Source organism: Aptenodytes patagonicus, chromosome 8 (assembly GCF_965638725.1).
Source record: "Aptenodytes patagonicus chromosome 8, bAptPat1.pri.cur, whole genome shotgun sequence".
Taxonomy (NCBI): Eukaryota; Metazoa; Chordata; class Aves; order Sphenisciformes; family Spheniscidae; genus Aptenodytes; species Aptenodytes patagonicus.
Window position 1 is genome coordinate 22,703,296 of NC_134956.1, and position 14,146 is coordinate 22,717,441.

A 14,146-nucleotide genomic window follows, 5' to 3' on the forward strand; every position below is an offset into this window, starting at 1 on the left:
GTGGCTTGTCCTCGTCAGGGAAGGAGTTGTTGGTGAGGGTGGCTGGAGGCTGCACTTCCAAATTTGATTCCTCAGATTTCCACTGTCCCTCTATAGACTGGGAGAAGTCACTTAATCTCCGTGCCTCTGGCTATAGTCGCTGCCCTGGAAGAATGAGCATAGCAAATATTTCACCAAACATTAGGTAGACTGAATGCAGAAGTGGCTTCACAGCACCTGCTGCTTTCTACACAAGATTCACCTCGCTTCCAAGTGCGAGAGAATTCTTTGTGGGGAGCAGCGTGTCTCTGAGTGGGTAATTGTGCGTAAAGGGATGTTTTAGCCTTTCACGGGGCGGTTTGCAAGTGTGCTTTGCCCCTCCACTGCCACCAGCAAGAGCCACTCCGGGGGAAAAGTCCTGGGGCTGCCAATGCGGGTGTGGAGCATCCCCATCCTTCACGGTGCGGTTGCGGCTTTCATGGTTTATGGCAAACGGTCAACTTCGTCTGTAAAAATAAACTGCAAAGTTGAAGAGCTGTGTTGAAAGGGCAGTTTCCCATGGGGGGTGGTCTTCCTTTCCCACCAAAATCAATGGAAAATTGGCTCTTTGCACCATTGGACTCTTCCAGACTCGCAAAATCTTCCCATATAGCTCAAATTATCATTGCCTCATGTCTCAGGAATGAAAGCTGTAAAAACGAGCTTTCCTTTGCTTTGCTCAAATCTGCTTCCTCAAATATTTGTTTTCATGACATGGTCTTTCTTACTGTATTTATTTTAATTTTGTGTGTAGTGAAAAAAGAGCAGTAAGGGAGAGAAGGCAAAAGATTTCTGTTATTTGAAATTCACCACAGCCTACTCATTTCCTTCAGGGTCCCTAGCAGTGTTTGTGTTTGGTTTTCATTTGTTTCTCCCCATTATCAGTATCTCTTAAGAAAGATATTTTGTAGAGAACTGTTCTTCTTAGATAACCTAGGGATATTTTTCTATTTGAATTATGACTCTAGGCATCTTTAAACAATTTACATGAAGTCTCTAATAGCTGTAAATGTTCCCTTCTTTCCCTCCTACCACCATACTCCTTCGGGATGAGGTTTTGCCACTTCCAGACTTGTCTTAAAAATTTACGGGCAAAAGGGAGGATCATGACAAAACACAGCTTTTGTGTTTATAGATGTTAATATAGGCTGGATGCAGTATTATTTATTTGGACTGCTCCATCATTGCAGATAAACAATTTGTTGAAAAAGAAAATTGTGGGAGAACTTAGGATGCCAGATCCATGAATTCAGTGGAGTTATGTTGCTTGATGTCTGTCCTGGTTTCAGCTGGGATGAAGTTAATTTTCATCCTAGTAGCTGGTACAGTGCTGTGTTTTGGATTTAGGATGAGAATAATGTTGATAACATACTGATGGTTTAGTTGTTGCTAAGCAGTGCTTGCACTAAGTCAAGGACTTTTCAGCTTCTCACGCCCTGCCACGGTGAGCAATTGCATTGTGCATCACTTATTTTGTATATTCTTTTATTATTATTATTATTATTATTATTATTATTATTATTATTATTATTATTATTTTCCCTTCCTTTTCTGTCCTATTAAACTGTCTTTATCTCAACCCACAAATATTTCCCCCCCCCCGATTCTCTGCCCCATCCCGGTGTGGGGAAGTGAGCAAACAGCCGTGTGGTGTTTAGCTGCCTGCCGGGTTAAACTACAAGTTTGCCAAAGGGGCCCCTACTATTTTCTCAAAAATACTTATCTGAGCAAAATATTTTCTATTTTTTTCTCTCTCTCTAGAAAAATATTTAGTTTTTTATGATAATCTGAAAGAATTGCAGTTTGTACTCTCCTCACCTTTAATTCTTCATACTTAGCAAGCCTGTAAATTAAAAGTCTAAAGTGAAAATGCATTTACACACAACAGTTCACAATCCTGGAAGAAGTGTTCTTAGTATTTTCTCAGAGATCAGTATTGAGAATTCACTAAGAAAAACAAGTGTAATACTCTGTATTTTTCGATGCAGCAAGGTAAGAGCAGCTATTATCTAGGAGGACCTTCCAAAAGATTCATTTTAATTCTTTGTGCTTTCCTACTGTAGTCCCAGAGCACAGAAAATGCCAAATGAACCAAAATTCTGTGCACCATAGATGTCTAGGTGATGTTCCTCAGTGCCTTCTCCAGCCAGTGTTTTTTACTTGAACAAAATATATATATTTTAGAGATCGAGAAGCACTCCCACGCCAGAGACCCCAGCAGCCACATGTAGGTGTGCCACACACAACCTCAGGAGTTCAATCACTTCATCCTCAGGCTCTTTAGCTCCTTTTAAAATGCATCTCCAGCAAAGCTTGTGGGAAATGTTCTACTGAACTCAATGGAACAGGATTTTACCTAGGTTTATTTTGAGCAAATATAGTTCTTACTGAAAATTAATTATAGGGAGTTTGCTGTTAAGAGACCTGCCAGTTGTCATGGATAAGGAAGGCCTTATCTAATGCCTGCTTTCACCAAGAGAAAGACATGCACTAAATTAAATGGGCTTTGTCTGAGGCTCTAAATTAGCTCAGGCTTTTCTGTGAACCATGAAAAGACAAGTAGTTATAGACAAATAAGTACCGAAGCAGGTGTAGGTGGTTATCTAAATCAAAACTAACAGGTCCTGGACAAGAACTTGCATATGCGTAGAAGAGCCTGTGCAGTATGACTGTCCACATCAGTTGTGAGTTTAGATGGATGATCAAATGGAAACCGCTGTAATGCCGATCCAACAGACAGTATCGTCCTGTGTTTCACTTCGACTTACCCTAACGGTCGTTAGACAGGGACCCAACTTGTCCTGTTCTCGCTCATGTTGCTGTCCTGACCATAGCCCTCAGGACGCGTTGATGTCCCACATTGGTGGCAGTATGGACACCGTCCATTTCACAGCCGTTTTCAGAAGCATCTGGGGTAACAGGACGTGGGCAAAGCCCAAGCCTGGAAAGCCCTGTCCACTTACGGGGGAATGCTGAGCATTTTTGGACGGTACTAACGTAGGGTAGGAAGTCTCAGATGGCATGATGATGTGCTGGGTGGGGGTTAGGATCAGGCCTCTCCCCTCACCCTCTCCTCCCTGCACACCGCGGACCATGGAGGGTGTTGACTGAAGCCCCGAGAAGCTGGCTTTGACCTCGGTGTATACTTTAATGGGGATTAATGTTACGAAGCAGAAAGCTCTGACCTTACTGTTACTTACTTACGCAACATAAAGGTTGTAGTCACACACAAAGACAGCACCACAGGGCCACAGAAATTACTAGCTGTGGACCATACTCCAAACCAGCCCATTCTTCAAGTGATGAGCAGGTACTCATGAGCGGTGTCCCTGATTGCAGGGAGGGCTGTGCTCTGAGCAGTAAATCCTTCCTCTTAGCCAAACCTGGGAATATTTCTAAATTTCACTGTTTTCCTGAAATAGCCTAATGGCCAATACTGCTTTTATGAGATCATTTTAATAATCCGAGTCTCTGCCTCATTGCATGGGAAGCATTATTAAAAAGGTAATAAACTGCTACAAAGACATGTGATAGAAATAGAAATAATTTGATAAATAATGCAATTGCCCGGAATCATTTACGTTTGCAGTAGAGTTGTGGCATGAAGCAAAGTTGCTGTTAAGATAAAATTGCTCTAGATATTCCTGCCTATAAACTATGGGAAAAGGCGGAGCAAATACACCGCTGAGATTGCAGTCTGGTCTGCCTCGTGCTTTTGCTTTCTTCTTCTGCTTCCAACCCCCCCAGCCCAAGCAAGGCTCCGGAGGATGGACAATAGGCCATTCATCATGTCAGCTGAAATACACTGTTTTTCACAGGTACATTTAACCTAAATCCTCTCTCAGAAGACGGATTATCTCTCAGAAGAACTCTAGCACAACAGTCTCTTTTCAATAGCCACGTCAACCACTGCCACAAAGGCTGTACATGAAGGGATCAATGGTAGTTTTATCTCAAATTGGACTCAGTGTGTGTTTCTTCCAACTGACATTCATTTAAATGCTTACTCTAAGACATCTTTTCTCCCTGTAATAGAAAAAGGATCGGACATCTAAGCATTGTTTCCTGGGGGGGGGGGAAATTAAAATATTCACTTGGCTAAGCATGAAATATTTCAGATGCATGTGTTTAATCAACAGTGAAAGCAAGTGTAGTTATGCTTGTGTTTCGTAAATTAAAATGCTAAAATTATCAGATAAGAAACAACATACCTTATTTCATTGCAGCAGTGCTAATAAAACAATTTGAGAGGGAAAAAAAAAGTCACTTTATAATTATAAGCACTTTGCTCCAAAGAAACGTTGGCTCTCTAATCTGCAGTCCAGTAGTTCTGCTGCCCGCCTGCGTGCTGTGTCCCTCGGGAAGATAACCGTTACCGTCACACACACAACCTGCGATATGCACTGCATTTGTAGTCCGTTCGTATTCCACGTTTCCATCTGCTGAACAGAAAAACAGAGGGCAAGCTGAGAAGAATATATTGAGGGATACCTGCAGTATCATCTGTCTGGTGCAGATCTTCTATCGGGGATGTGTGTACTTTGTGAGTTAGAAAATAATTCGCAATGAAAAGGTTAGCGCATGGACCTGCTACTTATCCGTGCAAAGGCTTTCACCGGGTGACTGCAAGGTGCAGGTGAGGTTGAACAACCCCTGGCTCTGCAGTGCTGATGTATTTGGTTCCTGGACCTGCATAGATATTCTTTTAATTAAACAACAGAGCGAGATGTTACAGAAGATACTATAAGTCTGGGATTTTTAAGCAAACATTCTGTCAAAGCATGAGGTCAGACCTGAGCAGCAGGTCGTAGACATGTTCTGGTAGATGCAGGTGATGCAGGCAGACACCCAATGGTCAGATTTCCTTGGAGCTGGGCTGGAGGTAATTACTGATACTCAGTTTTATGATGTGCTCTGGGAGTTTTGCAGTTTTCAGTCATCGTTTATATTCCAAATAAGGGCTTGATCTCATTTTCAGAAAGTCAGTGATAAAACTCTTACTGATCTCAACAGGATGTATTCTATCTCTAAATGCATATGTTACTGACTGAGAAATACTTATCTGCTCCTGGGAATCCTGCCCAGAAGTGGGGAATGCTGCGGTGAGCTACATGAATCAGATCTGTTGTGCTCGATTTGGGGTTGGAGGTGACATAACCTGCTGATGGCCAACTTAACAGATAATGGTAGGTGTATCATGAGCTGAAAAATAAGCGCTAATAGATCAGACCAAAATGATTATTCACTGCTATTTTTCCTCATACTGCTCCAGGTCTCCCTGACCTCTTCCATCCATTTCCAGCAGCTGCTGGAGACACTGGGCAAGTTAGTATTGCTATACTGATCCAGGCAGCTGGCCGTGCTGATGTGGTCATGATGGCAAGGTGGGTCCTTTCTAGGGGGCTTGGGTGTCTTTGAATAGCAGCAGAGCTCTGTGCAGCTGTAGCACACACTTAGATATTCTTCATCCATAAAGATGCATCTTTCTCCTTCATGTACTTTTAAAGGTTCACACCAACCAAATCGACAAATGCCTTAAGACACTTCCATTCCTGCAGAGCTGGCAAAGGGCACGCGCAGTCGTCGGGCATGTAGCATCAACAATAAGCTGCTGTGGAAACTGTGTGCCTATCGGGTTTGGAAAAGGCCTCTTTAGGGTAATGCAAAGTGTTCAGCTTGCAACTTGTTACATTTGCTGCGGCAGTGGCAAAAAAAATGGGCAAGGAAGGCTAGGGAGGAATGTTTTCAGCATTTTTAAAGGTCCTTTGTCCCCAGAAGAGTTTCGATCAAAACACTGACAAGGTCAGCTCTTCCTGGGGTAGAACCCAAAGCTTTGGTTTAGGAAACAAACAGTCCTTTCATCTTCTAATTTCAGATATGTCTCTGCTCCCTGTGGACCTGAAATCTCCAGTTGCCAACACAGACCAACAGATACTCTCTTAAAAATGCTATGTTTAAAAGAGATGATCTTTCTTTATATAAGGATGCTAAACTATCTTACATCATCTTTTTTTTCAAATGGATATTTTTATCTTCTTTGATTTTTCTCTGATATTAGCAGTGACCATGAGCCAGGTTATCAGTAGAGCAGTTGCGTTAACCTGTATAAGAAGAGATTTATGTTTTTAATTGTTGTTACCACCGTTGTGGTTAGTAGTATCAGGGAACCCAAAACATTCAATAGCAAGTCAATAGCTCATCTGTTGAGTTTATAATGGTTTAAAGAGCATACTCAGCAACCAGCACTCTCTTCTGAAGTAATACACGTTTATTGGAAATGTGGGTTATTTTTATGTCTTCCTAGGCATCTTATTAGAAAACATTCTGGTGGTGTATTTCAGAAGAGGAAGAAAACGTACTGAACAGTGCTTCATTTAATTTGAACTTGGTGTCTTGAAAGAACTTTTTCAACCAAACTACTAAAAGTGGTTGATGAAGGGATGTTTGCTTTCAAGCCAATTAGCAGTTTGAGAACCCTCAGTGACCTGAAATGAGCCTCTCCTCTCGTTTAATGCAGATATGTCTGCAAAGAAAATTTGTGAATTAGCAAAATCAGTGAAAGTCCTTCCTACTTTCTCAACTAACTGTAACAAATTTCAAAGTGTTAAAATAATTACTTGTTAACTTCTAACACATTGGATTCAAATTAGAAGACAAAACATTCAGTGTAGAAATGCACCTTCAGCAAAAAAAGCCACATAACCATAAGGCCTCCTAATCAATGAGTCACAGTAAGGTTTTAATGGTCTGATTTATTTTTAAAAAATTCAGTTAACTTGCACAATTATTTGTCAGTTTTAATGCTCATTGTTTACAGGAGTGTGCAGGGAATTAGTTACCAGATGAGAATTAAACATGCCTGGACACTCTCTGGGGAATGGGTTTGGAGAACTCGGTGCAAGTCCCACCCGAACTCTTTGCAGCATGTTACCACAGTTAAAGGATGCCCGTGTGCTCAAATTGTAAAGCCAGCCAGCGGGGGCTTTCAGCTTAGAAATGGAAGGAAATAAAAATAGCACTAGGTCCCTGGGATGTGCCAAAGCCAATGGTGGATTGACTGTCCTCATCCAAAGGTTGTCTCTAGAGCGATCTAGTCCACATTAATTACAAACTAATTTTACATTGGGAATAAAGACAACTTAGAAGGAAACAAATAGCATGAGAAAGACAGAGACAGAAAAGGCATCAGAATTTGAAATTAAACTGGCTTCATCAGCAGATACAATTAAAATGATCTATGGAAGAGATTATCCAGTACATAGATTTCAACCATATGGCTGAAAATAAAAGATAAATAAAATCTCAACTGCACAGAAATAGTCTAAAACATCACTTTTTTCAGGATTTCTTGGGATGGCAAAAACGCTGAGGGAGGGAGTGCAGAGTCTGGCAGGGGCAGCGCCAGAGCCGGGTGGTCCTTCTTGAGCTGGAGCGTATTGCTGAGCTTGTTCTGTCGTTTATATTGATTCGAATTTTAATGCATGCCAAGGGCACCTTCAGCTTTCAGAAAGGCACTATTGTTTCCGAAGACCTGAAATTGATAACAGCAGTAAATAATTCCTCGGGAGCTCCTGGTGCTGCTGCTGCCCAGGCTCCTGCACTGGAGGCCAGCGTGGCAAGTCCTGTGCTCCAGTGCACATTTAATGTAATACGTGCATTGATTTGTGCCAACATAGTAGTGAAGATAAGAGACAAGTAGCTATATACTACTCTCTTCCAATTATTGAGCTGGAGCAACTGCTACAGAAGCAAATATATGGCACTGGATTCCTGCAAAAATAAATTACAGTAGTGAATGTTACTGACTGCAACAATTTGGAGACCTATAAGCCAGTTGAGAAACTTCTATTAATATCACTGCTACTGATGTGTGAAATATAACCTCTGTCCCTGGTCTCTGCCAGCTGGCCTGCATGTTGTTGTACTGCTGCAAGAGCAGGTCAGGGGGAGGCTAGCCAGGTCGGAGATTTGGTGGCTGCTGTCAGAGCATCTTGCACCGTCTTCCTCCTCCTCGCTCGGTACCATCGTTGTAGAGACACTCAAACTGTACCATTTTTCGAAGCAGGTCTATGCATGTGGAGTGAGTAGCCTGTGTGTGCCCATCAAGAGAGCATGGCATGACAAAAGGTACCCGCACCAGCTTCCTTAGGTGAGCTGATGTCTCCTGAGTCTCACTGGAGACCATGTTCAGCCCAGCGGCTGCAGCTGGCAGGAGCCTGGGGAGCCCCACGGCTGGCGTGGGCAGATGTCTTTTGCGCTTGTGTTCATGCCTTGTCTCACGCCGGTACTTTATTCAGCTGCCTCAGTGCTGTCCCATGGCTGCAAGAAAAGGCTTGTGCTGCTTTGTGCGGTCTGTTTCTTAAAGCCTTCTCAGGTGGGAAGTGCCATCTGAGCACTTAGGCGATGGTGCAAGTATTGTTTGCTAAGTTTCGTTCGTCCTAATTTCTCAATCCAGTTGCGCAGAGCTTGATTGGCGTTAAGGATGCAGGAAGGCTTCTTCATTTTCTTTCAAATTAATTAAATTGGGAAATAATTGAGCAGGAGAAGGCAGGAATTAATACAAGATTTTCAGTGCAGGTCTGAAAGTGGCTGAAGGGGAGAAAGCAGATTGTGCTGTAAGACATGATACTGAGTAGACAACCAAGTATTTTGCTAAAAGAGGTGATACTAGGCTGGGGGAAAGGTTTTTCTGGAGTAACCTTAGATTATGCCTCCACAGGGCACAAGTCATTCATGTTTCGATGGGATTTACTGGGCAGGATCAGGTTTTCTGTTTTCATGGACTTAGAGCAGAAGAAAATGGAACAGGAGACAAAGCTAATTATGAGAACAAGGCAAGCCTGAAGTGCAGCCCCTGTGCAAGAGGAGGGGCTGGGCATCACCCCAGGAATTAACATGCCATCCTCACCTGCCTCCCACCCTCCGAGAGACGTGTACCGCTGCAGATAACAACACTGTTTTGACGGGGAGTCAAAACAGGCTGAGTTACAGTGCAGGCAGAGGTGGAGAGTGCAGAGGGGAAGCTTGGCAGCGTGGTACCCTTGCTGAAAAGCCATCAGCCTTCTTGAAAAAAAGCAGTAATGAAACACCTGCTTCGTTGCATCTGTTCGGCAGAAGCTTTTACATTGTTAAGCAGCGAGCGTGGAGATTTTTAGATGTAGCCTGTGTACCACATGTTGCAAGGGTTGTCATGGTGAGTGCTGAATATCAAAGTACAGACACGTGTAAAACCTACACAAGCTGCTGGTGTGTAAATTAAAGTTGCCCTCAAGTAAAGACACGGAAAACTCAAGTAAATGATGGCATTCAATATTTTTGAATTGCGTCCTGAGAGATTTCTGTCAGCTAAACTCCCTCTGTAATGGGCAACGGACTGTCTGTTGTTCAAACCATCAATAATGAATGCCGACTCGAAAGAGTTTTATGTTAACTTAAAAAATATGTAACTTCTGTGTCTGCTGTCTTTCCAGAATCACTGTTTTGGACGATGGGAGCCTCCGGATTGTCAACGTCACCAAATCCGACGCAGGAAGTTACACCTGCGTGGCCACAAACCACTTCGGGACAGCAAGCAGCACGGGCAGCTTGGTTGTGAAAGGTAATTGCAATTTTTATTGCATATGACTGATACTCCATTTCAAGGTCTAAGAGCGTCCCAAGCAGCCCCATGCATGCTGCACCTTTCCCCTTTGATGCTGATGCAAGTGGAGCCCGGGGGGATTAAAGTGTCTTTTGCATCTCAGAATCCTGCTGAGCCTCGTGGGTTGGGGACAACGTTAACAGCAGGAAGGTGTCTGTGGTCGCACTGACTGATGGTGCTTACAGCGAGTTAATGCATTTGTTTTCATGCGTAGTTTAAAATTATACTGCAAATGATACGGGAATTGTAATATAAAGCCAGGTCCCTGGTCCATATCGTTGTATGATTTGTTTCTAGCAATGGCCAGTAATCATGCTTGAGAAAATACTTGCTGTCACTGCAGCCAGCTGTGTCCTAAGATTCAGTTTTGCAAAGGACATGCATAAAGCCATGGCATACCTGTGGAGAAACGTTGCCCTCAGCATGGTGAGATTAGGTGGTGTCCTTTAAAAACATGTCTTATCTAGTTCAACTTCATTTATTCTTGTTACTCCTAAACTTCTATTATCTTTTTTAAAAATCTTCTGAACTCTTTAATACATCTTGTCTTGTTGTAGAATGGTGCAAGAGTTTCACCCTTGCAATTCAATGTCATAATTTTTGAAAAGATGCACAAACTCTGATTTAATTTCATTATTTCTTATCCAGGGCTGAATTTCTGCATTTCAGGAATTCAAAGTGTTTATTCATGTGTGTTCAGTTTTTTTCTGTCAAATATTTTTTTCAAAAGCAAAAGCTATAATATTTGACAAAAATATTTAAATTAATAATTTGATAAACAGTGAGAGGCACTGACGAATGTCTTAAATTAATTTTTGGCCTGCTTATGAGTAGTCCGATGTCTGATGAATTATTATAGGAAATGAATATATAGATTATTACACTTACAATCATTCTCCATCTCCTCCTTATTTGGGGAAAAACCTATATTGGATAACAAATCAGGAAAGATTGATTACAAAGCAATAAATCAATCACAAAGCTCTAATGCTGTCAGTTTTAATTCTCCCGTATATTGACATTGATGGATAGTATTCGGTTAGAGGCTCTCCCCATCAATTATTTTTATGGTATATAGGGAATACTTTAAAATGTTTCACTGCAAGTTTTAATCCGTGGTTTTTACAGTCAGAGCACATTTCAGCAAGTAATGTCGGGATCAGGCAAGTGCCGAGAAAGCTGGTGAGCCCCTGGTAGAGTTACAGACCGCAGGTGACAGTGGTACAGCAGCAGGTTTTTCTCAGGGCAAAATGTTTGCCTCTGCCTTAGCTATCCAGTGAGGTACTTGCAGTTAGATGGGATGTTCCTGGGGTTGCGCTTCGTGGCACTTGGTCCTTCTGCTTCCCTTACACCAGGGGGCTGACGATGCAGCCCCAGAGTGGAGGGCTGTGTTATCCCTTCATATCTTCTACAGGTATTTATTGTGAAAGGAATGCTGTAGCTTATTGTCACCAAGAGTTCTTCAGGTTTGAGTTGATCTGAACAGCTTGTATGGCGTTTGCCCATGCCTACATTGGTCCCTGCAAACAAAAGTAGAGACAAGTGAAGATCAGCATTAGATCTCTGTATGAGCTGACTCTGCCTTTTCTTAATCTGTGCTGTTCTAAGGAGGCATCTACAGCACATAGCTAAGAAAGCAATGCTCAGGGAAAACGAATGTAAAAAAGACCTTGTCTGTTACTAAAAGGGTCGATCAGCTGCTGTGTGCCCCAGAGCAAAACTGGAGAGCAAAATGGTAAACACAGCCCAAACATCCTTCCCTGGACTCCATGGGGATCGCAGGAGGGTGGCACATGCTCATGGCAGGAGGCACCGGCTTTTCATCTCCAGGCTGGGCACAACTGAGGTCATCCTGGTTTTTGGAGTGCTGCAAGGCACCGAGGGGGTTGAATTGGGGTCTGCAGTTCGGGGACCGCTTGTACCACCGTAAAAAAGCCAATCGTTGAAAATAGGACTGTGTTTCGTTTCTGTTATTGAAGAGTCATGCTTCTGTAATTCATGGCTTATCCTTTCTTCCTCGCAGTACCCCAGGAATAGCCCCTAACTCCGAGCACAATAGTCAGCAGCTATTGTACCTGATCTTTGGGTTCACGTGGTTTACAAATCACTTTTCTTTGCGGTAAGGTTATAAAGGATTAGCAAGTACTTTTTTCTCCCTCAGTGCTCCGTTTTAACTCGATTCCATTAGCATTAATGGGAGTGACACATGTGCATGAAGCAGAGAATAAACTCTTAAGCCCAAGATGTGGATATTAACAGCAAACTGAGAAATGCAATTTCAAAGTCTAACCCATAAAAAGTATAAAAGAGCAGAAACTATTCTGAACTCCAAATGAACTGTGTAAAATACTGCGTTTTATACCGAAATGCTTGAGTTTCTCTGCCCTAAGTAAAACACCAGCAAGTTTTGATGGAAATATGACTGAATACCTTATTTTAACTCAGTTTTGTGGTGTACAAAAGGACTAGTTTATCAGCTGATGAGTTTTTTGACCTTAAGATATGCTTATATTCTTTTCTAACTCATTTTACATCATTGAGTAAAAAACTGTGAAGGTCAAAAAACATTTTTTCTAACCTTCCTGTGTTACTCCATTAATATTGCAGGTTCTCCTTTTTTTTTTTTTTTTTATTTTCTTTCTCTCTGAGGGAGAGATGCTGACAGTGTCAAAGACAGTGTAGGCAAGGATGGGAGGAGGAGGAGAATATCTGCTACACCAGAACCAAGGAGCTTAAAATAAATCTCTGGCAAACAACCAGAGAGGGATGAATAAATATGCATATTATGCATGAGTAGACAGCTTAAAAAATATGAAATTCTGACGGGTGCCCATAGGGCTGTGTATTAACATGCTGTTGTCAGAGGTGAACCTTGGTGGTTTTCCAAACGAGTGAGATTGTGGTTTGGGTTTGTTCTGTTTGTTGGTGCTAAATGAGAACCACTCTGGCCTCCAAGACCTGAAATCTTGCAAACTTGCATGTACGGTTTGACCTTTGAATTAAAAAGCAGGATTGAATTTGTAAGGAGAGAGAAGAATCCCACAGACAGTGTTCAGAGCTATGTAAAACATGGCATGTGTTTACGTGTACTATATAAATATTAATTTTCCATCTTTCTTTTTCCATTTTTTCCTGTACTTGAGGCTAAATGTTCAATTCTTCCGACACACAGAAAGACTATAGACTTTCTCAGTACCAAGGGTTTAAATGACAAATAGTGTAAACAGGCATAGACTGTACAATGTGAGTTTACTTGTATTTAATGCAGTGATATAAATTGGCTAATGCAGCAGCAGCTTTGAAATAGGAAACTAATTTCAAGACGTTGCAATAAAAGCTCTGAATATAGGAAGTGCAAGGAGAGGCTCCTGGTGCTAACGTCCCAGCTTGTGCAGCAACTAAGACCCAAGTGAAGTTTCTCTGGCAGCATTAGGTATGGAAGAAGCAGCGCAAAGAAGCTAATGACAGGAATGCAGATGATAATAGCGTATCGCCACCGTTTCTTTCACAGGATGAGAAAATCCTTGTCATGCAGCTTGTTTCCCAGCAGACACACTAAATATCTTGATGAGCCTGTGGCAGCCTTGCTTTTGTGACATTGGAGGTGAATGGATCGTGGCACCCACCGTAGACACGTGTGGCTGCTTGTCAAACATCTGCTTTCCTTTTGGCTGTGTTCTGAGCTATAAACCTATCTATCTATAAAAATATATCTATTTATAGAAATTTTAATATAAATTTATATGTAAATCTTTCTATAAATCTAATAATTTAGCCTGACTCTGCAGCCTGTAGCTTTGTGGTGTGGTCCTTTGTAACTTCCAAGTAGGCAGTAGCGACATGTCGCACTCCGGCAGATGAGCGGTTGCAGAGGTGAGCGGGACTGCTGCTGCTCCTGTACTTGCAGCTGTGCAGTATGGAACTGGCCACCGAGGAGCGGTGGGCAGGGATTGTCCTGCAGCAGAGATGCTCTCGGGTTTCAAAGCACTCCAGCCTGACAGAAATGGCTTTTCGTACCATCTATTATCCGGTTGCCTTTGATTGCAGACCAGGATGATCCAGGCCTTTCCAGTCCCCTTATCTCTGTGGTTTAACGGACAGAAACAGCATGCGAATGCTTGGTAGAGTCTGTACATTTCTGTTCTTGTCGGGAAATGCAGCAATTCCGGTCACATTGTTGCATCTCTGACAAGGGCAAGTTCCGATGACTTTATTTGCCTGTTTCATTATGATGCACCTGTAAGATTTTCCTACTGCCATTAGCTTGTCTCATTTGGACTGTCATGGGAGGGCTCAAGGCAGTAAAAGCAAGAGAACTTTTGTTAGCTGGTATCCGTATCACTTTAGCAGAAAAAGAATACAAAGATAATGTCAGTAGGTTATTTTTTCCTCACGCTTGAATACACTGATAGTCTTGATTTTGTCCAGCACAGTGATCCATATTATTTTCTATAAAATAGCGTATTTTCCATTCCAAGCCTATTCCTT

The 14,146-nt window shown here is 42.2% G+C and overlaps 1 protein-coding gene across 4 annotated transcripts in view; it reads left to right on the top strand.

Moving 5' to 3' along the window:
- LOC143164264 (contactin-4) overlaps positions 1 to 14,146 on the top strand; it is a 357,652-nt gene that overhangs the window by 305,990 nt on the left and 37,516 nt on the right. For all 4 annotated transcript variants that reach the window (XM_076346685.1, XM_076346684.1, XM_076346687.1 and 1 more), the window contains one exon: positions 9,489 to 9,616. In XM_076346685.1, the coding sequence (XP_076202800.1) occupies positions 9,489 to 9,616 (128 nt within the window). The remainder of the gene's footprint in view (positions 1 to 9,488; positions 9,617 to 14,146) is intronic.